Source organism: Aptenodytes patagonicus, chromosome 17 (genome assembly GCF_965638725.1).
Source record: "Aptenodytes patagonicus chromosome 17, bAptPat1.pri.cur, whole genome shotgun sequence".
NCBI lineage: Eukaryota > Metazoa > Chordata > Aves > Sphenisciformes > Spheniscidae > Aptenodytes > Aptenodytes patagonicus.
The window spans coordinates 7,902,614-7,926,298 of NC_134965.1; the positions used below are offsets into that span (position 1 = coordinate 7,902,614).

General features: G+C 63.8%; 1 protein-coding gene across 3 annotated transcripts; it reads left to right on the plus strand.

Annotated features, from left to right (window-relative positions):
• The first annotated feature begins 1,204 nt into the window (after nt 1-1,204).
• LOC143168309 (TNF receptor-associated factor 4-like) lies at nt 1,205-23,220 on the plus strand. Of its 3 annotated transcripts, XM_076354625.1 has the most exons (20): nt 1,205-1,262; nt 1,715-1,920; nt 2,977-3,209; nt 3,980-4,111; nt 4,304-4,512; nt 4,942-5,021; nt 5,579-5,760; nt 5,974-6,124; nt 7,153-7,229; nt 8,389-8,506; nt 8,803-8,953; nt 9,175-9,338; nt 9,558-9,716; nt 9,891-10,049; nt 20,051-20,102; nt 20,392-20,536; nt 20,614-20,775; nt 21,340-21,501; nt 21,575-21,730; nt 22,146-23,220. In XM_076354625.1, the coding sequence occupies exons 1-20, from the start codon at nt 1,216-1,218 to the stop codon at nt 22,776-22,778; spliced, it is 3,378 nt and encodes a 1,125-aa protein (XP_076210740.1). In that variant the 5' UTR covers nt 1,205-1,215; the 3' UTR covers nt 22,779-23,220. The 3 variants fall into 3 exon arrangements, with proteins under 3 accessions (XP_076210740.1, XP_076210737.1, XP_076210738.1); XM_076354622.1 differs by lacking the exons at nt 20,051-20,102; nt 20,392-20,536; nt 20,614-20,775; ... (1 more) ...; nt 21,575-21,730; nt 22,146-23,220 and adding an exon at nt 11,712-12,899; XM_076354623.1 differs by lacking the exons at nt 1,205-1,262; nt 1,715-1,920; nt 2,977-3,209; ... (9 more) ...; nt 9,558-9,716; nt 9,891-10,049 and adding an exon at nt 17,113-17,263 and having other exon boundaries at nt 20,432-20,536.
• Nucleotides 23,221-23,685: the final 465 nt, after the last annotated feature.

Sequence of the window (23,685 nt, forward strand, 5' to 3'; positions counted from 1 at the left end):
GCGGGGCGCTGCGGGCACGCGTGCGCGGCGCCGCACCCGCGCGCTGGTCGCGGGCGTGCGCGGGGCGGTTGCGCTTATTCCTGCTGCGCGCGCGTGCGCGGGGCGGCGTGCGCGTGGGCGTCGGGTGCCGCACGCGCGCGGGGCGCTGCATGCCGGCGCGGGGGGGGAAGGGGCGCGGCGCGCGCGTGGCAGGCGTTGCACGCCCCGCACATCTGTCCCGGTGCCGCACAGCTGGCGCGGGCCCCGCACAGCTGGCCCGGGCGGGCGGTGTGCGCGGCCCCCGGGCGCGGCGCGGCTGCCCCGGGGCGGGAAGAAGCCCCGTGCCCTGGGGAAACAGTCGCCGAACCGGCTGGGACCGCCGCCGGCACCCGCGAACAGCCCGCACGAAGACAAGGGGGGGGGGTGGGGGGGTACCGGGAACGGGGAAGGGGGGGGGGGGGGGCACGTACCCCCCGATATCGGCGTGGCAGCAGGGTGAGGCCGGGTCTGTGGGCTGGGCGCTGTGGTTCCTGCGTGGGGGTCCTGCCCCATCGCTGCCCGCCCCCCGGTGCAGGACGACGCTGGGCGCTGGCTGGCGTAGGGGGGGGCTGTCCGTGTCCCCCGTCGTCGTCGTCCCCCCCCAACGATGAGCCGTGCTCGGTGTCGCTAGATGGCAGCATGGCCACGTGGCGTGGCCTGGGGGGGGTGGTGGCACTGCCAGCGCTGTCCCTGTCCCCGCTCCAGGACAGGGGCAGCCACCCCTGGGTGCAGGGCACGGACCCCCTTCCGTGCTGCAGGTGCCACCGTGGCCGGCCCCAGGGACGCTCGTGGTCCTGGGGGTCTAAAGCGGGTTTTTGGGGGGGGGGGGGGGGGGGGGGGGGTGTCGGGGAGGGGACCCGGGCCCCTTGTGCCTGGCCCTACGGCAGCACAGCCCCCCCCCCGGATGGGTGCGCCCCCAGACTCGGGGCAAGGGGACCCGGCTCCCCGTGGCACTGGGGTGCCCACCCAAGCGGGGGGCCCGGCCGGGCCGCCTTGGGGTGGCATTACCCTCTCTCCCGGCCGAAGCAGGGAGCCTCGTCCCCCCACGCAGGCCCGGCCCTACACGCGTGGGGGGGGGGGGGGGGGGGGGGGGGAACGGGCGCGGCCCGCGGTGTTTCGTCTGCCCGCGGCCGCCGTAGCGGCTCCCGGAAGTGTCTCCATGGAGACGGGAGGAGCCCGGGCCCGGCCGGGGCAGTGATGGAGAAATACGAGCGGATCCGGGTGGTGGGGAGAGGGGCCTTCGGGTGAGAGCGGCCCCGGGGGCGCCCCCGTGGCAGCACCGGGAGAGGGGGAAGGGGGGGGGGGTGTCTCCGGGCCTTTTTTACCGTGGCAACGCGTGTGGGGGGAGCGCCGGCCGTATGGCACCGCGGGGTGGGGTGGGAGGCCGCAGGCCGCGTTACCATGGCAATAAGGCGCACGGGCCCTGTCGCCGTGGCAACGCGGGGGTCAGCCGGCGTGTGGCACCCGGGGGGGGGGGGGGGCTGTGCGTGTGTGTGTGTGTCCAGGCCCTGGCTGTTGCCATGGCGATGGGGTGACATGGCACTGGGTGTGTGACACCCTGGGAGGGGGGATTGCGGGCCCTGTGACCATGGCAACGCGGGGGGGGGGGACAGGGCAGGGGCCATGTGTGACTCCAGGGTGGTGGCCAGGCCCTGTCCCCCCGCCCCGCGCTGAGGCCCTGTCCCTGTCCCCGCAGCATCGTGCACCTGTGCCTGCGCAAGGCCGACCAGAAGCTGGTGATCCTGAAGCAGATCCCGGTGGAGCAGATGAGCAAGGACGAGCGGCTGGCGGCGCAGAACGAGTGCCAGGTCCTCAAGCTGCTCAGCCACCCCAACGTCATCGAGTACTACGAGAACTTCCTGGAGGACAAGGCGCTCATGATCGCCATGGAGTACGCCCCAGGTGGGCCCTGATCTCCCCCGGCGCCTGCAGCTGGTTCCTCGGCAGGTTCAGGGGATGCCAAGCCCTCAGCTCTCCTTGGATCGGGCTGCTGTTGGCCCCATGTTGTGCTCCTTATAAAGATCCTGTGCTTTGGACCCCCAAAGAGTCCAAACACATCTCTCTTAAAGAGACATTTTTGTAGAAAAGGATCTGGGGGTCCTGGTGGACACCAAGTTGACCATGAGCCGAGTGACCGAGCACTGGCACAGATTGCCCAGAGAGGTTGTGGAGTCACCATCCTTGGAGATATTCAAAAGCCAGGTCGTGGTCCTGGGCAACCAGCTGTCGGTGGCCCTGCTTGAGCAGGGGATTGGACCAGGTGACCTCCGGAGGTCCCTTCCAACCTCAACCATTCTGTGATTCTGTGATTATATGCCTTATGCCTGCTAATCATATCCAAAACAAAGAGGTTTCTAACGCCTCTGTCGCTGATAAGTGTGCTACCATCTGCCCTTGGCTTGGGTTTCACACGCATTTCCCTGTGTCAGCTCTCGGCCACGCTGTTGGTCCCACAGCTCTGTGTGGGAAGGTGTGATTTCTAACGAGATTTGCTGTGGAGTTCAAGATGAAATCAACATTTGCATGAGGCTTTGTTAAAAGTTGTACGTGAGCGCTGAATCTGGACCTCCCCTTCTCGATAGGGGCCTCTCTGTGCCACGTGGCCTGTCAGACTGCAAGAATTCTCTTTTGCAGAACAGGCTTATCTTGTTCTGCCATCGAGGTTTATGTCCTCCTCCAAGAGCTGTAATTTTAGCGTTTCTCTTCCTGCTGCCTTTGACAGTATGTCAACAGTAACTTCTCTCTTGCTGTTTCTTCGTCCCACCAACTGTGCTGCCATTGTTCTCCGCACGGTCTCGGGAGCATTGGAGGACGTGCTGCATGGTCCCACCGGGATGTGCTTTTTCCCATGCACTTGGCTTGTTAAGATGCCGTGGCTAAATCCCCCTGGCTTTTAGGCCGGGTTCGTGCTGCCCTGTGCAGCCACCCTTGCCGATAGCCCTTTGTCGTTCTTTGCAGGGGGCACGCTGGCGGAGTTTATTCATAAGCGCTGCAACTCCTTGCTGGATGAGGATACCATCCTGCACTTCTTCGTGCAGATCCTCCTGGCTCTCCACCACGTGCACACCAAGCAGATCCTGCACCGTGACCTGAAGACTCAGAACATCCTCTTGGACAAGCATCGCATGATTGTCAAGATCGGAGACTTTGGTATCTCCAAAATCTTGAGCAGCAAGAGTAAAGCCTACACGGTGGGTGGCCTGGCCTTGCAGGGGAACTGCTTACCACCATGGCAGCACAGGCTGGAAACTCTGGACTTGGCTCACGACAGTCTCTTGGAAGTCGCTGTAGGCAGCGAGGTTGCATAGTTGCGGTAGATAGCATACTTGCAGTAGGCCGCATCCGTGTGCCGCGATGCTGCTTTGCTCCTTGGAGTTTATACAGGCTGATGTCTTCACGCCCAAGTTTGCTGCAGCTCTGTGGGCTGCAGAAAGGTGAGAAGGACCTGCCTGCCCAAGCCTGGTGGAGGAATGGGGGGTCTGGGCCCACTGGTGAGGGTAGACAGGGTTCCTCCCACTGTCACAGTGGGAGAGGCGGTGTCTGCAGGCTCGTCTGACACGTTCTTGGCAGCTGAATTCCTGCCTGTGCCCCGCCGTCCTGCCTCCTCTTAATCTCCTCTCTCTGCTTGAGACTTGAGTATCATTCCCCACCTGGTCTAATCTGACTAGACGTTTATATCACGCTCATTGCTCCGGGCTCTGATTCTCTCAAGTGGATAGGAGCAAAATTAGAGGTAATCTCTGTGTGTGCAAGGGAGGTCACCGGAAAGGCAAATCCTCCTGCTTTTTACTGAGATTGTCAGGCAGATGTTGACACCAGGGAACAAAAGCTCAGCTCCACTAAGCTTTGGTTGGTGATGCTCTAGCCAGCCTGCGCACTGGGCTCTAAACTGAGCCTTTCTCTTTCCACCTCGCTGCCCCAGTTTCACAGCATCATGGTAAATTTCTTTGCCTCTTCTTAGGTTGTGGGAACTCCGTGCTACATCTCCCCAGAGCTCTGTGAAGGGAAGCCGTACAACCAGAAGAGTGATATTTGGGCTTTGGGCTGTGTGCTGTACGAACTCGCCAGCCTCAAGAGGGCTTTCGAAGCTGCGGTAAGAGGGATATAGTTTACATGTAGTGCAGGGAGCCGTGGCCTCTTGCAGAGGTGAAAATGTATGCTTGGATCACTCTTCTCACTGAGCCTGGAGGTGCGAAGGCAGAGGGCAGTGCTGAGAACTTCTTGCTCCTCAGCCTCACCTCTGACCGCCCAGCCACTGTATGTCTCTCTCTTGTTTTCTCTCCAGAATCTTCCTGCCTTGGTACTGAAGATCATGAGTGGGACGTTTGCCCCAATATCAGATAGATACAGCCCCGACCTGCGCCAGCTCATCCTTAGCATGCTGAACCTGGATCCTTCCAAGCGGCCCCAGCTGAATGAGATCATGGCCCAGGCCATCTGCATTCGGCCCCTTCTGAACCTCTACACTGATGTGGGCAGTGTCAAAATGAGAAGGCAAGTGATACTGCCACCTTAGTGTCCCTTGGGAGGGGCTGCCGCAGCCCACAACGTGTCTGAGCGGCTCGCTGTCTCTGTTACGAGCTCTGAAGGAAGCGTCGTCCCCATGCAGCTCTCCTGCTGCATCTCAGCAGCGTGCAGCTGCTGCGGGCCGAGCCTGGCCCAGTGGCTCGGGGCCACGGCAGGTGCCATGGCAGGTGTGGGCTTGTCATCGCAGTGACAGTGAATAGAGAGTTGTGAGCTCAGGGGGAAGTGAACTGATGCCAACTCCCCTCTCTCAGGTGGTTTAAAGCACCTACCGAGGCAATTCTGTGAGCTATTCAGCCGTGGCTTATGCTGTAGCTCTGCCCAGACCTTCTGCGATCCAGGGCTCTGCAGGACCTCTGGGGCCGAGCTGACATTAAGGACTGGATTTTGGTTTGGCAGGCCTGAAAAACCCTTGGCTCCGGTGCCGACAGTGACCCACAGCCGGAACGGGGGACGAGTGAGCAGTGCCAGGCCGAGGGGTGAGTCCTGGCATGGTGTGTTCAACACAGCTCCATTCGGAAGGACCCTTTCCTTTGGATGACGGGGTCAGAGAGGCACTCGAGCTTCTGGAGAGAGGAAGTTAAGAGACGTCACCTCCCCCGAGCCCTGGAGGAGCCCACAGGCACCTTGGCTCTGGGGACCAAGCAGCGCTCTTTCTCCAGCTGCCTCTTCTAGGTTTTGAACCCTTGAATCAAGTTTCTGCTGTTCCCAGCAAAGGCAGGGAACCAGCTGGAGGTGCTGAGGGGGGATGTCCCAGCGCAGGGCAATGCAGCTGGCACTGGTAACAATTAGGCTAGAGCTGTCGTGGTGCTGCTTCCCTCAATTCTGGGATAAAATGCAAGGCGCTGTTCCCATGTGCTTCTCTCAGCCCTGGCTGGGAGCTCCCCAGCAGCCCCTTGCCAGCCTTGGACCGGTGCTGGTCTGGCCCTGCTGGCTGGCAGGCAGCTCTGCTGGCACCCAGACTGGCTGGTGTCATTTCTTTTCCTGTGGGAGGAGAGGCAGGGATCTGCGTTGATGATTTCTCTTTGACCCGTAGGTGTTCGAGGTGGTTCAGCCAGGACGGGAATCCCTCCTCCGCTGTCGTCCATCTACACCTGGGGGAGCGGGATCACCACCCCCCTCCGCCTGCCCATGCTTAACACCGAAGTGGTGCAGGTGTCTGCCGGCAGGACGCAGAAGGCCGGGGTCACCAAATCGGGGCGGCTCATCCTGTGGGAGGTGAGTGACAGGGAACCTGCGGCAGGCAGTGGCCGTGGAAGCCTCGGATGTGCCGTTTCTGAGGAGGAGACGTTTCTGCTCACTGCACAGGCCCTGGCGCTGCGTCCCCCAGGACCTATGTCCAGTCCAGGGTGCGGGTAACACTGCTAAGCCTGTGGGAAGGGGCTCTTGCTGCACGGAGGTGCAGCAGCTGACGTGGCTTCTCTCTGCCAGGCTCCCCCGATGGGTGCTGCGGGAGGCCCTTCTCTCCCAGGAGCCACCGAGCAGCTCCAGCCTCAGTTTGTGTCCCGCTTTCTGGAGGGCCAGTCTGGCGTGACCATCAAACACGTGTCCTGCGGTGATCTCTTCACAGCCTGCCTCACAGGTGCGCTGCTGCCTCCTGCCTTCGCCTGGCTGAGTCCCAGACCCCTCTGCGTGGCAGCTGGCTTGCAAATGCAGCGTGACTGCCTGGGGAGCCTGCTCAGAGAGGAACCCGAGAGATCCACTGCGCTGGGGTGACATGAAGGCCTCTGTGGCCTCTCATGTAACATCAGGTGGGGGTCGGAAATGGCAGGCGCCGTCCTCCTATGATGCCACACGGGTCAACTTGGTCCCAAAGGTCTGTCTGGTGTGGGGAGGGCCACAGGTTTGTTGTCCTGGCTGCACTGGTGTCACCTGAAGCCAGAACTGGCTTGTACAGTGGGGACTGCAGTGTGAGGAGTGTCTGGGAAGTTCAGCCTTTCTCTGTCACGTACTCTGAGAGTGTGACGCGGACACAAGCAGTGACCAGCGGTGACTGGCGTTGCAGTGAGAAGTCAGCGTGAGCTCCTGCAGGGCCAGTTGTCCTCAGCTGCAGGAAGGCAGGGTCTGAAGCCCCCTTAGAGTGGGCCAGGAGGCGTTCTGGCTGGGAGGGGAGCACGCACACCAGCCCAAGGCCGTGTTTGTGGAGCAAAGCCCTCCCCATGGTCCTCTGGGAGCCCTGTTTGCACTTCTGCTGGGGATCAGGGCAGCAAATGACAGATATGCAACCGACAAACTTCGTAGGCATGTGTTTGTCCTACCTCTCCATGGCGTTTCCTGCCACCCCTCTGCTGGGTGGCTGCTCAGTGAGTGTCCCTGTGTATTTAACACCTTGACAGACCGTGGAGTTAGCAGCTCCTGCGTACACAGCTGCAATAATGTTATCTCAGTGCTCTCCTATCATCTGCTGTTTGTTTGGCGAGTTGTCGCGGCACATGGAGGCTGCTGCTCTCTGGAAGCTTGCTGAAGGCTTCTGGCCCCCGCAGCAAGTTATGAGTCAGAGTGGGTCCAAGCAGAGCCGCTGTCCTGGGAGCCAGGGCCAGCCCCACGGGCTGCGTGTGCCTTGCAGGGCCTCACGTGTGCCAGTAACACGACTTCTTTCTGCTTTTCCAGACAGGGGGATAATCATGACTTTCGGCAGCGGCAGCAATGGCTGTTTGGGGCACGGAAACTTCACGGACGTAAGCCAGGTTTGTCGTGAGGATGCTGGGCACGCTGCTCCCCCAAGGTAGAGGATGGATCATGCCTTCTGCGCCACATGAGAGGGCTCATCCCAGCTCCAGGGATGTGCATCCCAGGCATGCTCTGGCATCCCACCCCCTCCCCCTTCTCTCCCTGTCACTGCGGGTTTTAAAAGACCCAACCTGCCTCTCTCTTTCTCTCTCCCCCCCTACACAATGATCTCTTTGAGCGTGGGGGAAGTCAAGAGCTGCCTTGTGGTTGCTGTTGGCAGGCACCCAGCTTGGAGGCTGCCTCCAATCACACACCTGCCTGCTTCACTCTTGGCCTGCAGCTGCCAGGGTTCACTGAGAAAAGTTATTTTTCAAAAGAGCCAGTATTTAAAGAAGAGCTGTGTGTTTCCGATTGGCTCGGAGCACTAGGGCTGAGGGCCCGTCGCTCCCTTCCAGCTTCTTCCTTGCCTGCCCTCGGATGTGGCAGCAGCCGATGGCTTCCAGCCGAGCCCGGAGACTGGTGCCATTTGTCGCTGTGGTCAGCTGGCTCGTTCGTTCCTGCTCCGTCCAGAGCTGAGCTGCTTGGTGCTTATTGCTGGGGAGGGGAGACCAGTTGGGAGCAGCAGCCAGATCCCAACAAATGGTGCTTTTCACTTGAAGAAGATAATGAGAATGAGACTCGCTGGGGCGAGGTGTCAGATCTAACAGCAGGTCACAGCAGGGGCTGGGCGAAATGTGGAGATCCTGGTCTCTCCACACCCTAACGAATGTGTAACCGATAGCTCACAGCTCTGCGCAAAAGCCTTTCAGCCGATGCATCCTGCACCATGCCCCTGCCTGCTCAGAGCGTGCGTTAACAGCCCCTGGCACTCCCCACATGGGCAGGGGGGCGAATCCCAACCCTTCGGCTGAACCTATTCCCTCTCCAAACCGTTGTGCTGGCTGCTTTCTTCCGCCCCAAAGATGTTTGCATTATCTTCTGTGCTGTGTGCACGTAGCCGCTAAACCCTTTGAAGACTGTTTGGAACAAAAAAAAAACCTCTCTGGTGTTTGTGTTGGATGAAAACTGGGATGCTGCCAGCGCTGTGTTGAGGCTGGGGGGGCCGGGTGGGAGGGATGGGAGCAGCCGGGCAGGCTGGGAGGTCTCGGCTGACGGCTGCTGCTCTTTCCCTGCCAGCCCAAGATCGTGGAGGCCCTGCTGGGCTACGAGATGGTGCAGGTGGCCTGTGGCGCGTCTCACGTCCTGGCGGTTTCCAACGAACGGGAAGTGTTTGCCTGGGGCAGGGGGGATAATGGTAAGAGATGTCTGCTTTGCAAAACAGGGCTTGTGCTTTCCATTGCCTGTTTCCACTTCCCTCGCTGGCCCTGCTTGCCCGCAGTCCTCTCCAGATGCACCGGGCTACGTGGGTGTGGAAGAGGTGCAGCTGCTTCGCCGCATACCAGGGCCCCTGTGCTTTGGGTTTCACTGCCTTCTGTGGCGATAGGTCCCAGGCTGGGCTCCTGCAGCAGCTGTGTCGATGCCGTTGATCGTGGGGGTGTGCTCAGTTTGCGTGTTGCCATCAGCTGTGCCCTGCTCTGTTCCTCCTGCCAGGTCGGCTTGGGCTGGGTACCCTGGAGTGTCACAACTCCCCCCAGCAGGTCGCAGTCCCACCGGACCACGAGGCTCAGAGGGTCATCTGCGGCATCGATTCCTCCATGGTCCTCACAGTGAAGAACCAGATCCTCGCTTGTGGAAGCAACAGGTAAGGGAGTGAGGGTCTGTGCTCCAGAGCTTGCCTGCAGCCTCCTGGGCCTGCCCAGCCCAGGAAGAGGGAGCAGGAGGCTCTAGAAGACATCTCTGTGTGATCCTACTCCCCAGCATCTTGCTGCTGGTGGTGCAGTTATGCTAGGGCAGGCTTTGTGTCCGGGCTGTCTGGGCCAGGCTGCATTCAGCCGGCTCTGAACTCTGCTTTTCCCCGTGCAGGTGTAACAAGCTGGGCCTAGATCGGATCAGCTCAGCAGAGGAGCCTTCCTCAGAGGACCAGGTGGAAGAGGCCACCATGTTCATGTGTGCCCAGTCGTCCCCCTTGAACCAAGAGCCGATTGTGTGTGCTGACATCGGTACAGCGCACTCAGCTGCAGTCACAGGTGAGGGGGGTGTGCCCAAATCCCTGAGCGGGGACCTGCATTTTCGCTGTCTTCCTCGTGCCTCCATTTCCCATGGGCAGAAGCCCCAGAGAGGCTCAAGAGGCACCGTGCTCTCGATGCTGGAGCTCTGTGGAGCAGGATGTTCAGCATGGTAGAGAACAATGGGCTTCAGTGCATCCTCGGGTGACACCCAGTTGTTTCTCTCGTCTTTGTTGTCAGCTTCTGGCCAGTGTTACACCTTTGGGAGCAACCAGCACGGGCAGCTGGGCACCAACTCCTGCCGCAACAGCCGCGTACCCCACCTGGTTGTGGGGCTCCAGGCGATGAAGGTCACTGTGGTGGCTTGTGGGGATGCCTTCACTGTGGCCATCGGAGCAGGTGAGGCTGAAGCACCTGTGTCCTGGGCTGCAGCAGGCCCTGGCTTTCCTCTGCCTGCGGTCCGTGCTGTGGCCAAGGCAGGCCTTGGAGATAGCCCAGGGCGGTACCAGGGAGATGGGAGGCCTGTTTGCGGGTGAGCTCTGTGTGCAGCGAGGTGTACATACCCCTCTGCAGACGGCGAGGTGTGCACTTGGGGGAAAGGAGCCAGGGGACGCCTGGGCAGGAAGGACGAGGAAACGGGAGCGCCGAGGCCTGTGCAGCTGGAGGAGACGCATCCATACCTGGTGACCTCCGTAGCCTGCTGCCACGGGAACACACTGCTGGCAGTAAAGCGTGAGTAGAGGCTTTGTCACTGTGACTCCTGCCACTAGGGCCCAGCCAGACACAATGCCTCGTGACTGGAGCTGTGCTGAGTAACCCTGGCACATAAGCTCTGTGTTGTTCTAGTCCCTCTAGAGCTGTAGATGAATAGAAATAACTTGAAGCCCATAAAAACTCCCCTGCTATCCAGCACCATGACACTGCCACTTCCACTGGGCTGGGGGAGCAGAGGGACGGCAGAGGCGATCTCATGCACTCCCAGACAAGTGGGCTGGCCAGGCTGCGGCTGGTGGGGAGCTGGTGTGCTGGCGGTCCACCGAGTATCCAAAAAGAGCAGCTCTCTAATTGATGCTGCTGAAATAGAAGCTGAGATTTGAGGCGTCATTTTGGCTGCTGGCTTTCCATTGTGGTTTGGAAAAGATAGCGATGGTTTTGTGGTTCTTCTCTGCTCGGGCCAAAGGCAGCATCGTTGCGCGGTTAAAACATGCCCATGGCGTGACCTGCCCTACCGTTGCCTGGATGTACGATGGGAGCCTGGCCCAGACTGCTGGAGGGGCCTTTCTTCCTCCTCTGCTGGGCCGATTATGGCCTCAGCGCTGGGCTGAGGGATTCCGGTCCCAGCCCACTTCAAGGAGGCTAATTACACCCCGGAGGGGAGGAGGCCCGGCTGACTGCCCCAGCGCAGTGGAATCGGCTGTGGCTCCCGTTCCTCCCCTACGAGTGCCGAGCTCTCACGTGATGTGTGCTGCCACGTGAAGGGGACAGGGAATGGCCGAGTCCCCAGGCTCGGGAACAAGTAGGGCATTTGTCATGGGAGTAAAAGGGTTTTGTTTCTGCAGGAAGGCTGCAGGCTGCTCTCCCCTTCCCGCTGCCGGAGTCACCCTGTGCTCCGTGGCAGCTGGTTTGTCGGCGCCCACCTGCAGCACCGTAAGAGCAGGGACTGAGCATGTAGCCCCACTGCTGTCCCTCTGCACTGCCCAGTCCGAAACCTCGACCCTTCTTCCCGGTAGTGGAAGTACAAACTCGGCAGCAGGGGTGGCAGGGCAGCAGCCTCGCCTGCTCCAGCATCCCTCAGTAACCGGGGTGCAAAAAGCATTGAGACCTCTGTAAAAAGCTAAGTTCTGCCTCTGGACTTTCACGCAGCTCAGTCTGCCTGGAAAACCTCTCCAGAGAGAACACGAGAGCCGGTGACATGCTTGATGTCATTGCCGCTTGTCAGCTCTGGCTGTGATCTGACCCGGAGAGGGTGCTGGCACAGCCGAGCGGTGCTCCACCTTTGGGGCGGCAGTTCTGCGCCGTTCTGCGGTTTCCTCCCATGCAGCCAACACCGTTTTTAACTGGCTTGGGCTTCCGCCCGCTTTATTGTGAGGCCGTTGCTGCGCCCTTCTCTCAATCCCGCTGCAAACACAGGAATAACTGGGAGAAGCCAGGTGTGCTGGAGAGGAAGGGTGCAAGCCTCAAGAGACTGCATTTCCTCCTGCTTGGGCTCTGTGCGCTGGGCATTGCCTCCTGCTTGTGCCGCTACTGAGGCCTAGTGGCGGCTTCCTGGGGTAATGGGACAGGGATTGCGGTGCCCATCTGTTGGGCGTCTGGCCTGCGTGGGGCAAGGCACTGCTGCCTGTAGCTTCATCGAGAATGGCGGCTTACGGCTTATTCTTGCCCTTTGTGTTTCAGCTGCCGTGGAAGAGTCACCCTCCCAGTGAGTCTGAGTTGAGAGGGGCCATATCCAGCCTCATCGTATAGATGCGGAGGCACCCCCAGCCGCCCGGCGTGCCTGCCCTTGCTGCCGCCGCCTGCTACAGCCTGGCTCGGACCTGCGTCCCTGGACTCGGGAGCTCCTCAGCTGTGCTCCGAAGGCAGCAGTCTGGAAGCAGGGAGCTCCTAACGATGGTTCCCACGGAACCGGAGCTGGTCTCGCTTATCGAATCAACGAGGGTCGCTGTGAACCTCCAGCGCCTGAGAGCTGCTGCCCCGGACGTGCCGTGGGGCAGACGTCCCCGGAGCTCCGGTGCTGCCTTCAGGGGGTTGCACCGGGGGTCTGCCCCTCTGCGCTGGAACTGCCTGTGTAGAAGGGTGAGCAGCACAGAGGTTGTTTTCCCCCATGGAAGCTGTCTCTGGTTACAAAGCCCAGGCTGACAGCTTGGTGTCTGAGAGAGCTGTCAGCCTTTGCACGGCAGTGTCTGGAGTTAGGGCCCCAGGCGCTACACTGGGTGACTAAGTGCAAACCTCTTTTCTAATTAGAGAAGTCTGTCCTTTCCCATCCCCCCCTTAAAAGATTTCACCCAGTTGTTGAGCTGTTCATCACGCTTTCGAGGGTCCTGGCCTGCATGGCTGGCCGAACCCGGCGCGAGCAGCCTCTGTACGGTGCAACCCGGCTTGCTCACCCGAAATGCTGCCTGGAGCTTTCCAATTACGGCCTCCCCCGGCCCCAGGAGCTCACTGGAGGATCCTCAGCTGACATGTGTCCTGAGGCCCCGAAATCCTGCTGCTGACCAGCTCACTGGCTCCCAGCTGAGCTAGCGGAAGGCAGCAAAACACAGCGAGCGATTGTCAGTAATTGAAGTTTTTTAACCCAGATCTCTCCAGGGAGATGAGGAGTTTTCACCAGGGATCCTCTCTGCAGGCAGGAGGGGGCATATCACCATGTCACAGGCAGGAGTTACGTTTTTTATCTCCAGAAGGGTTGTTTCCTTTCCTTTTTTTCCTCCTCTTTTCTTTTTTTAACTTACATCTGCCCTGGGCCATTTTCTGATGAGCTTCTGTCTCTGATCTGTCTGACATTGCAAATGCTCTTGCCTTTCACATCCATCTTTGTGCTGTTGCCAATCTGTTGTGTATAAAGTCAGTGCTTTCATAAGCTGGCTGAGATGAAATCTCTCTAATTATTTTTGTGATTCTTTCCTGTTTTCAATGAGGGAAACCTCGCCGGGCTCTGGTAGAAGCCGACTGATCCCTCTGTCATGTGAAAGGTAATGAATTTCTGCAGGTCTCCTGCTCTTTCCTCCCTTGCCTCCCAGGCTCCGGCTGGGGAAGGGAGCACGTCCCATCCAGCCGGGAAAGGCGTGTGCAGCCCTGACTGCAGACGCGGCCTCCCTGTTTGGCTCCTGGCAGGGTGGGTGCATGGGTTTTTCCCTGCCGTCTTTGTTTCTTGCGGAGCTGCCTTCTCAGGCGGTTACACCCTGCTATCCCAGGAAGCTGACTTGCGTTCAAAGGCTCTGCCAGTCCCTTGGCACTCGCCTTGTGCTGCAGGTTACAGGGACGGCTCCGGCAGCCCCGTGTCGGCGGAGGGGAAGGTGTTCTCCGCTCCCAGACCAACCTGGGCACCAGGGTAATTGCAGGGCTGGGTTAAATTGACTCGAAGCCCCTCTGGGCTGCTGTCCTCCTGAGCTGTCGGCAGCACCGGCTCCTACAGCAACAGATTTCACCTGGCTGTGCTGTGTGCTCAGCTCTGGGGGCTCCCCTCACCCCACAACACGTGCAAACACATCCCATAAGAAGGGATTGGCGTTCCTGCTACAGCCTCGCCAGGCCTAGGGGCTGGCTGGGACGGCAGGCGGGCAGGACAGAGGTCTCTGCCACCCTTTGCCTTGTCAGTGGTGGCACCAAAATGCCACCACTCCGGGGGATGTGTGGCCGGAGAGCCGGGCTCTCCCTGCTCCAGCTGGGCTGCCGAATCCAGGGGTGAGCCCCTGGCAGCCCCCCCTGTTCCCACTGATGTGCTGGCATTTGGGTGGGTTGTTTTATGGCTTAATGATACCTTTGCGCAGCAGTGCTGGGCTGGAGGTGTCACTGGCTCGAATATTGGGACCCTTTGCTCGGGGCAGGGGGAACCAGCGCGGACCAGTGCGCTTTGTGCTGGGCCGGGGGCTCGTGGCGAGGGCTGGAGCCCTCGGGATTTCGCAGCCTGTGCACTCGGTGCAGGAGTTCAGCTGTGAAGCCCAGCGAGATGATTTGAATAATTTAATACCGGGCTGTGACCAAGCCTGGCGAAAGGGTAAAGGAAACAAAGAGGCCCCCAGCCCCAAGCAACAATAGCTCTTGAAACGACAAGCCGAGGCATGTCCACGCTGCCGGAGGCAGAGAGCAGCCCGGGCAAATAGGCCAGTTGCATTCCTCACGTCTGCTGCTTTGTTTCCCTGCAGAAGCTCCCGGTGAAAACTGCAGGTCTCAGGGCTTCTCCCTTTATCCTTGTTTTGTTCCCGCGTCCTGCGGAGCTGGTGGTGGATCAGCCGCGTCCCTGTGGCTCTTCCTGCTAAAGGAAGGCAGGGCCAAGAGGGAGCGGGCAGGGGAGGTGATGCAGGGATGGGGCTGCCTGGTCCCATCTTGCGCATCCCGGCCGGTGCGGGTCCCCTCTGTTCCTCGTCACCCAGGGAAAGCCCGTCCCCATTCCCGTGCTCGATAATATCCCGCTGACCTGGGGCCATCGTTGTCAGCAGGAAACAGCCCAAACCGCCTCCTGATCCCGGAGCTGATTGGATTTGATTCCGGCACCTCTGTCGTGGTCGTATCCCCGTTCCCGCGAGGCTGGGCAGAAGGTGCGGCTGCTGTCCGTCTGTCCAGCCGCCTCGCTGCCCTTACCCCCCCCCCACCCCGCCTTCCCTGGGCACGAGTCCCCAGAAGCAGGGAGAGGACTCTCCCCGCTCCTTTCCCCGGGGCGAAACGCTCCACCTTAACTTCTTTAGAAGCCGGAGCGTCGGTTTTCTGTCCCTCCAGTTTAAGTTAAATACAAGGCAGAGGGACGGAGCAGGGGTGCAGGGCTGGGAGAGGCCGGGGGAAGGAGGCGAGGAAGCCTCCCCGAGCCCAGATGGGTTCAAGGACTGACCTGTCATGGGGGGACAGAGAACGTATCGCCTGCACAAAGGGAATTGCCCTGCCCGGAGGTTGAACGTCGCCTTTGTGTGAGACAAACGCCTGGCTGTGATGTTGAGTGCGGGGAGGGCCTTCGTTAGGGAGAGGGGAAAAGGAAGGGATCTTTGTTTGCAGGGTCTGACACCTCCCAGCCGTCCTGCCGGCACAGCCAGCGCCTTCTGATGGCTTTGTCAGCTCCTGGCTAATTAGCGGAGATGCTCTTTGGTGAGGTTAGGAAAGAAAAATTTTTAAAACATCAAAGAGAAGCAGTAAATAGTGATAAAACTCGGCTCTGTTTCATGCCTGTCATCGGAGACGCAGGCTTTCTAAGCTTGCAGGAGTGCTGTGTCCTGTGCCTTCTGCGGGGGAGGCCCGGGGAGGCCTATCGCCCCACGGGATGCTGACACGTGGGGCCGAGGGCCCATCCTTTTGGCTCGAACCCTGTCCCATAGCGGTGTCCAGGGCCGGGTCACAGCGTGTTGGGGCGGGTGTCTGGGGTAGTGCCTTTCTCTTGTTGGGAGGCGAGCCTGGCTCCAGGGCGTGCTCTGACTTAGTGGCAGAACCGGACTGCGGGGCCACTTGTAGATCCTGTCCTGGGGGGATCACAGCTCTGACCAAACCCGGCCCGGGAGCATCGCAACCCCAGGCTGTCACCCCCATGACAGCTCGGAGGTGCCCGGTGCGCCCCGCTGCTCCCTGTACGGTTGCCCACTGTCATTTGTTTATATGCGTTGGGCTTCCAGGCTCTCTGGGAGCCGGTTAAAGTTTAGCTCGCTGCTCTCCGCCACCCGAGCAGGCTGCCAGCTAGTCACGTCCCTTGGAAAAAACCCCGCGGTGGCTGTTCACGCTCGACGTACGCCGGTACGAGCTTCCCCGCTATTTGGGTGTCGGGAGCTAAAGCCTTGTTGCAGCTCGGGCCGTGGCGGGGTAACCTGTTATCCCTCAGGGTAACCCCAGAAATCAGCCACCCATCCCCTTCTTGGCGGCTCCGGCAGCGAGAGCAAGGCAGGCTGCCTGCCTTCCTCCCCTCCCCGGGCTGCTGGAGGATTTTATTTTAAGCAGAGCCTCTCGGGGAGAAGGGTAACATGAGCTCCTTGAGTGACAAGTGATAGAGCTTGACTTGCTTAGCGTGTCCCCCAGGAATCCCTCTCCTCTGCCATTTGCTAATTGAAAACTGCCAACATTTGGGTCTGGAGCAACTGCAGCCCTTAATGGGAAGCTGGCTGGAGCGTGCGTCGGTGGGACTAACACATGCTCGCAGCCTGTCATCTGCTCGTCTCCATCTCTAGGGAAAGGGGCAAATACTCCCATATGCTGCTCCGGTTTCTGAAAGAGTGAAGTGGGGGCTGGAGCCAGACAGGTTTTTCTTTCATTCTCCCTCCTCCAAGCCCTTGCTAGGAGGTTAGAAACCACCACGGGCCGGAGGGCTGCTCTTGGCTGCAAGCCTGGGGCACGAGCTCCGAGCGAGACGAAGCCATGGGACTGCGCGGTCCCTCTGTGCCTGCGGCACGGGGCCGGGGGGGATGCTCAGGGCAGCCCCTCCATGTCCTGCTCCGCCGTTGCCCAGCTCAGACCCTGCCACGGGCCATGGCTGGGACACGGGTCGCTCTGTGCGGCAGGAGCAGGTACGGGAGCCGTCCCCATCACCACCCCAGGCCCCGGGGTGCACGGCTCCACTGCCCTCGCTCAGGGGCGCAGCCGCAGCTCCGGGCTGCCTGCAGGAGCGTGGTACCCCCGGGGCACCCCGGGCTGAGCCAGCGCTGCCAAGGAGGGGACGCAGGGTCAGCGAGGACAGCACGGTGCGTGCCCGCACCCCCGGAGCCAGAGCCCAGCCCTGGGCCAGGGGAGGCTGCGGCCGGGCGAGTGGTGGTGGTGGGGGGGGGGGTCCTGCAGGTTGTGCGCAAGCCCCCGAGGTGGCCGTGCCCGATGTGATGCTTCCCCAGACCCCCGGGGTGGCTTGTCCCCGGTGCGGTGGCTCCCACCCCCCCACCCCCCCCCCGGAGGGGCCGTGCCTGAGGCGCTGCTCCCCGAGCCCCCGGGCTGGCGGGGCCGCCCCGGCCCCCCGGTGCGGCGGCGGCGGCGGCGGGGCGGGGAGGCGGAGCCCGGCCCCCGGCCCCGGGCGCGGGGCGGTGTCAGGCCGGTTCCACCGCCCCGTCCGGCCCCCGGGCGGAGCCGGGCGCGGAGCGCGGAGCCGAGCGGGGCGCGGAGGAGGCGAGCGGGGCGCGGGGCGGCGGGATGCCGGGCTACGACTACAAGCTGCTGGAGCGGCCGCGGCGGCGGGTGCTGTGCCCGCTCTGCGGGAAGCCCATGCGGGAGCCCGTCCGCGTCTCCACCTGCGGCCACCGCTTCTGCGACACCTGCCTGCAGGAGTTCCTCAGGTGAGCCCCGCCGTGACGCCACGGCCGCCGCGCCGTGACGTCACGCCGCGCACCCCTTCCCCCATGGAGCGCCCCGGTCACCCCCCCCGATCCGGGGCTCCGGTCCCCGGGGGGCGGCGGGTGCTTCCCGCCTCCCCCCCCCCCCCCCAACGCCGGCCCCGGGCCTCGCTGCCGGGTGCGGGGCCGCCCTGCACGCCGGAGTGCCCCGGGGAGGGGTGCGGGGTGCTCCGGGGTGTGGGGTGCCCCGGGCCGGGGAGGGGGTGCGGGGTGCCCGGGGGTGCCCCGGGATGGGGAATGCGGGGTGCCCCGGGGGTGCCCCCGGGCCGGGGAGGGGGTGCTCCGGGGGTGCGGGATGCCCCGGGCCGGGGAGGGGGTGCGGGACGCGCCCAGCCCGTGACAGCCGCCCCGCGGGGTGCAGCGGCCCGTGGCCCCTCTCGGTGAGGAGGAGGAGGAGGAAGAGGAGGGCCGGGTGAAGCCCGGAGCGGCGAGTTTCGAGCGCTTGCAAAGATTTGTGCTTAACTCCTTCCTGCCCCGGCTCCGCCGCAGGGAGCGACCGGGGGCGGGGGTGGTCCGGCCACCCCCGCGCCCACGGGTGAGCGCGACCCGGCCGTGGGTGCTCGCTGGGAGCGAGGGGACGGGGCCCCTTCCCACCCCACCCCCCTCGGTTTGGCAGCCCCGGCCCAGGTACCGGCGGCCGACGGGGCTGCCCGCGGGGCACGTGCCGGGGCCGGTGCTGCCCGGTTGTTGGCCGCCGTGTCGGGGCCGGGGGTCCCACGGTGGCACGGCGAGGGGGTGTCCGTGCCCCCCCGGGCCGGGCCTGCGGCGGTGCGAAGCGTCACCCCGGGCCCCGGTTTGCGCTGCTGCCTCCGGCTGCGCCTCGCCCCGCCGAGGCGACCTTTGCCCGGGCCGGGGGCCCCGCGGGCACGGCCGCCGCGGGCCGGTTTCTGCGAAACCGGGCGTTCCCCGGAGCCTGTGCCAGGAGGTGCCTCCGCTCCCCTCCCACATCCACCCCACGGGCACCTCGGCTCTACCGGCGCGGCTGGACACCGGGGTCCCGCCACTGAGCCCCCCCCCGAGTTTGCACCGGATCAGGTTTGGGGATCTCAGGGGCTGAGCCATCCAGCCCCGTCGCGGTGCCGGGGTGGGTGCCGGGGGGTCCCCCACCCCATCACCTCGCTGCGCCCCGGCACGCCGCGAAGGTCAGAGGCAAGGACGGTCCCCCCGAGCGCTGCCTCAGCACATTCCCTGCCCGGCCGAGCGTGAGGAATGGGGAGGCTTTGTGGGGGATTAGGCGCTGGCTTCGGGTCGCCGTCCCACTTCCCCGCCAGCCCCGGCACCCCGACACCACGCACGGGATGCAGGCAGGGCCGGCTGCCCCCGGAAAGCTGGCAGGGCAATGCCAGCGGTGGGGCAATGCCAGCTGTGGGGCGATGCCAGCTGTGGGCTCCCCGGAAAGGGCTGGGTGCCCGGCCCCGGCCGGGAGCAGCTTATCTTGGCAGGTACCTGGTGACTCCTGCAGAAACACCCGCTGCAAACAGACCGGGCACGTGGCAGGGCTGGATGCGGCTGTGCCCCGCGGGGGTCACACCCCACAAACCAGCACGGGGCTGGTTTTCCTGGGTGTCGCTTGGCCCCCCAGCACAGGGGTGGTGGCTGCAGGGGACATCACTGCGCCGTGCCCGGGCATCCCAGGCCAGCATGTGCCAGGCGGCACTGCTGGCTCTGTCACGCTGTTTCGCATCCGCTTGGCAGCCCCGGTCGAGGCCGCGCCGGTGCCTGCCAAGGGCGCGCGGTGATTAGACGTGCAGGGGCTGTGTGCGGGCAGGGCAACCTCGTGGCCTCGTCCAGAGCCACCTCAGGGACACCAGAGCCCTGGGGTCGCTGCGTGTCCCTGCTGTGTGTCCCTGTGGGCAGCACCCATGGCCTCCAACCCCAATGTCCATCAGGGGTGGCGTGTGGGGTGCCACCCTCGTCTGTCCCTGGGCACGGTGTCGTGAGGGCCAGGGGTGATGGTGGCTCCTGGCCAGCCGTGTCATGGGCCACGCTGCCTGTTCAGTTCCAGCCCCGTCCCCCCACCCCACGCTGCCCCTCCGCAGCTCGGGGCTGAGCAGGGCCATTCCCACCTCGGGGACGGCTCTCGGGGGGGAGCACCCTGTCCTGGGGGCCCAGTGGGAGAGGGACCCCTCCGGGGCGGCTGCCTGTACCCCCCGTCCTGCTTCACTGCGGTGGTTTGTGGGGCTGTTTCCTGCGAAGCGGGAGACCCGGGGCCATGCGTCTGGGCTGCACATCTGGCACCCAGCTGTTGCCCCCCCACCGCTCCCCCGGGCCCTGGCACCTGGGGCTGTGGGCGTCCGTGGCCCCAGCCGGCACCACCCCTGGCCAGCCGCCGGCAACCTGCCTTAATCCTGGGGGGCTGGGGCGGGCGAGGGGGCTGCTGGGGCTCCAGATGGTGCCATGCTCGCAGCGGCTGGCCCAGGCCCCTGGGGACCGTGGCCACCATGCCTGGCTGGGGGGGGGGGGGTGTGTGGCTGCCTGGGGGGGGTGTCTGGCGGGGGCATTTCCCAGCTCAGACAGATGGAGCGGGATTAGAGCTGCGACTCCCCGAGGGCCACGGCTCCCCGAGGGCCGTGGCTGGATTTGGCGCGGGGTGAGCACTCAGCAGCAGAGGGGCAGCGCCGACGTCCTGGGGTGGGATGGCGGGGACCCCATGGGACATCGTGGCTGTGTCACCAGTGACACACTGTTCCCCAGCCCCGGGTGATCCTGACCCTGCTCTGTGTCTTGCAGCGAAGGCGTCTTCAAGTGTCCGGAGGACCAGCTGCCCCTGGACTATGCCAAGGTGAGCCCGGCATGTGGCTGGGGTACCCCGCTCCGAGGGAACGTCCCCGTCACCTGTGCCCCCCACCAAGGGGCCACCCCCGGGCTCCGCACACCCGCCTGGCACAGCCGCGCCAGCCTGGCACAGCCGCCCGTGCGGAAGCAAGAGCCCTTTGTGCCGCGGGGCCAGGGAACGGAAACCCACTCTTGACAAAGGGCGCTTGTTCGTGTGCTGGCGGGGGGGATCCGGCCCCGGGCAGCGTGCCTGCGGCTCCCAGCCAGGCTGGGGGGGGGTCCGTGTGCCCCTGCAGCCCGGTGCGGGATGCTGATGTGCCGGTGCTGCCTCCCCAGATCTACCCCGACCCGGAGCTGGAGGCGCAGGTGCTGAGCCTGGCCATCCGCTGCATCCACAGCGAGGAGGGCTGCCGCTGGAGCGGGCTCATCAAGCACCTCCAGGTAGGGTCCAGCAGGACGGGGGGGCCAAGGCTGCACCCCACGGCCCCCCCCTCACTGTCTCTGTCCCCCCCCCCCAGGCCCATCTCGGCACCTGCGGCTTCAACGTCATACCCTGCCCCAACCGGTGCAGCACCAAGCTGAGCCGCCGTGACCTGCCTGAGCACGTCCAGCACGGCTGCCCCAAGCGCCGGGTCAAGTGCGAGTTCTGTGCCAGCGACTTCACCGGGGAGGCCTTCGAGGTGGGCAATGGGAGCCGGGGGGGGGGGGGGGCCGTGCCAGGGGGCATGGCCGTGGTGGGGACACCGTGGGGGACACAGCTGGCAGGGGTGTCATGGGGGCATGGCCTGGCTGGGGGTATCATGGGGGTGTAGCCAGGTTGGGGGGGGTGCAATATGGGGTGCAGTGTGGGGACCTAGACGGGCTGCGGGGCACCATGGGGGCACAGCCTGGCCATGGGGACAGAGCCTGGATGGGGGACGCCATGGGGGTGTAGCCAGGTTGGGGGGTGCAATGTGGGGTGCAGTGTGGCCATGGGGGACCCAGATGGGGGGGCAGGGCACCATGGAGGCACAACCTGGCCATGGGGACAGAGCCTGGATGGGGGACACCATGGGGGGCACAAGCTGCCCATGGGGACAGTGCATGACACTGGGGGGGTGCACAACCTGGGCATGGGGACAGAGCCTGGGCAGCGGACGTTATGGGGGGCACAGCCTGGCCATGGGGGGCACCGCATGGCCCCATCCCTTGGCAGGGCGATGCTGCCCTGGTGATGATGGTGACGATGCTGCCGCCATCCCCAGGGCCACCAGGGCACGTGTCCCCAGGAGAGCGTGTACTGCGAGAACAAGTGTGGGGCCCGCATGATGCGGCGCCTGCTGTCCCAGCACACCCTGGCCGAGTGCCCCAAGCGCACCCAGCCCTGCACCTACTGCGCCAAGGAGTTTGTCTTCGACACCATCCAGGTGAGACGGGGCCCACGGGGACCCTTCCCCCGCCGGCTCCTGGCCCCGGCTGACGGCCACCCTCCCTCCCCAGAACCACCAGTACCAGTGTCCCCGGTACCCCGTGCCCTGCCCCAACCAGTGCGGGACGCCCAGCATCGCTCGGGAGGACGTGCCCACCCACCTCAAGGAGAGCTGCAACACTGCCATGCTGCTGTGCCCCTTCAAGGAAGCTGGCTGCAAACACCGGGTGAGTGTGTCCCCGGCCCCGTGCCGGCGTCCCTGTGACCATCCCGCCCTGGCGTCCCACCATGGCGTGCCTGTGCCCCACAGCATCCCCACACCTCTCCTGCCCTGACATCTGTCCCGTCCCCTGTGGTGTCCCTGTTCTGCTCTGTCCCATCCATGTGGCTCCATCCTTGTCCTGCCTCACCCCTGCGTCGCTTTGCCATCCAAGCGTCCCCATGTCATCCCAACCAGGTGTCCCTGTGCCACCTCTGTGTCCCCACGGCATCCCTGTGCCGTCCTGCTCCAGTACCCCCATGCTCCAATGACATCTCCGTGACATCCCCATGGCATCCTTCTCCTGTCCTGTCCCACCCCATGCCCCACGCTGTCCCGTGCCCCCGGCGCCCCCCCTGCTGATGGTCCCGCTGTTCCCACAGTGCCCCAAGCTGGCCATGGGCCGGCACCTGGAGGAGAGCACCAAGGCGCACCTGGGCATGGTGTGTGCCCTGGTGAGCCGGCAGCGGCAGGAGATCCTGGAGCTGCGGCGGGATGTGGAGGAGCTGTCTGTGAGCAGCGACGGGACCCTCATCTGGAAGATCGCTGACTACGCCCGCAAGCTGCAGGAGGCCAAGGCCCGCAGCAACTACGAGTTCTTCAGCCCCCCTTTCTACACCCACAAATACGGCTACAAGCTCCAGGTCTCGGCTTTCCTCAACGGCAACGGGAGCGGGGAGAGTAGCCACCTCTCTGTCTACATCCGCGTGCTGCCGGGCGAGTATGACAACCTGCTGGAGTGGCCCTTCTCTTACCGCGTCACCTTCTCCTTGCTGGACCAGAGCGACCCCTCGCTCTCCAAGCCCCAGCACATCACCGAGACCTTCCACCCCGATCCCAACTGGAAAAACTTCCAGAAGCCGGGGGCTTCGCGCAGTTCCCTGGACGAGAGCACCCTGGGCTTTGGCTACCCCAAGTTCATCTCCCACGAGGACATCAAGAAGCGGAACTACGTGAGGGACAACGCCATCTTCATCAAAGCCTCGGTGGAGATCCCCCAGAAGATCCTGGCCTGAGCCCCAGTGCCCTGGGGGGGACAGGACGTGAGCCGGGCGCCCACCCAGGGGTGCCCCATGTGGTGCTGAGCCTCTGCCCGCAGCCGGTGCCCCCGGCTTGGGGACGCTGCCGTGGCCGCAGCCGGCGGCTCTCAGGTAGGCAGGGATGGGGCTGCTCCCCCACATCCCTCCCGGGGCTGGGACCCCGCTGCAGCCCCAGCTGCCCCCCCCCAGGGCAGCCCCTTCTCAGGTGCCCGGGGGTGCCAGGGGGCTGGGCCCCCCAAGCCCCTCACTGGGGCGCCCAGCAGCCCCCCCCAGCCTCGCTGGGGACCTTGTGGGACCCCGCTGCCCAGAGCCATATTTTGTAAGCTAGTGCCCCCCGGGAGCACGGTTGTTATTTATTACCCCGGGCCGGGGCCTGCTGCCCCCTCCCCGTCTCTTTTTTCAATAAAGTTTTCTTGTATTTATTACGGCCGCCTGAACCTCCTTCCTCCTTCTGGCCGGGGACGGGATTGGGGGGACCCCTGTCCCCAGCGCCTGCCGGCACGGGGGGTGCTCGTGGTGCAGCCGTGGGTGCTGGGGACAGGGAGAGCCAGGGCTGGGCTGGGGGGCAAGGAGGAGGGTAATCCCTGACCCACATCCCGGCAGCAGACGGGCTCAGATGGAGACGGTTAATTCGGTAATCACTGGCAGCCGGGATGGCCGGGGGGGGGGGGGGGGGGGGGGGGGTGTCGGCAGCCCCGGGGTGCTGTTGTCCTGCAGCCCCCTTGCCCCTTCGGCCGCTCGTTACTGGGGCAATTACAGCCTCGGGGGGAGGCAGGGATTCAGAGCAGACAAGGATGGGTGGGCAATGGCTGGGGGGCAGGAGGGGCACCGGGGCAGTTTGGGGGGCCTGGCTGGATCAGGCCCTAGGTGTGTGCGTGTGTGT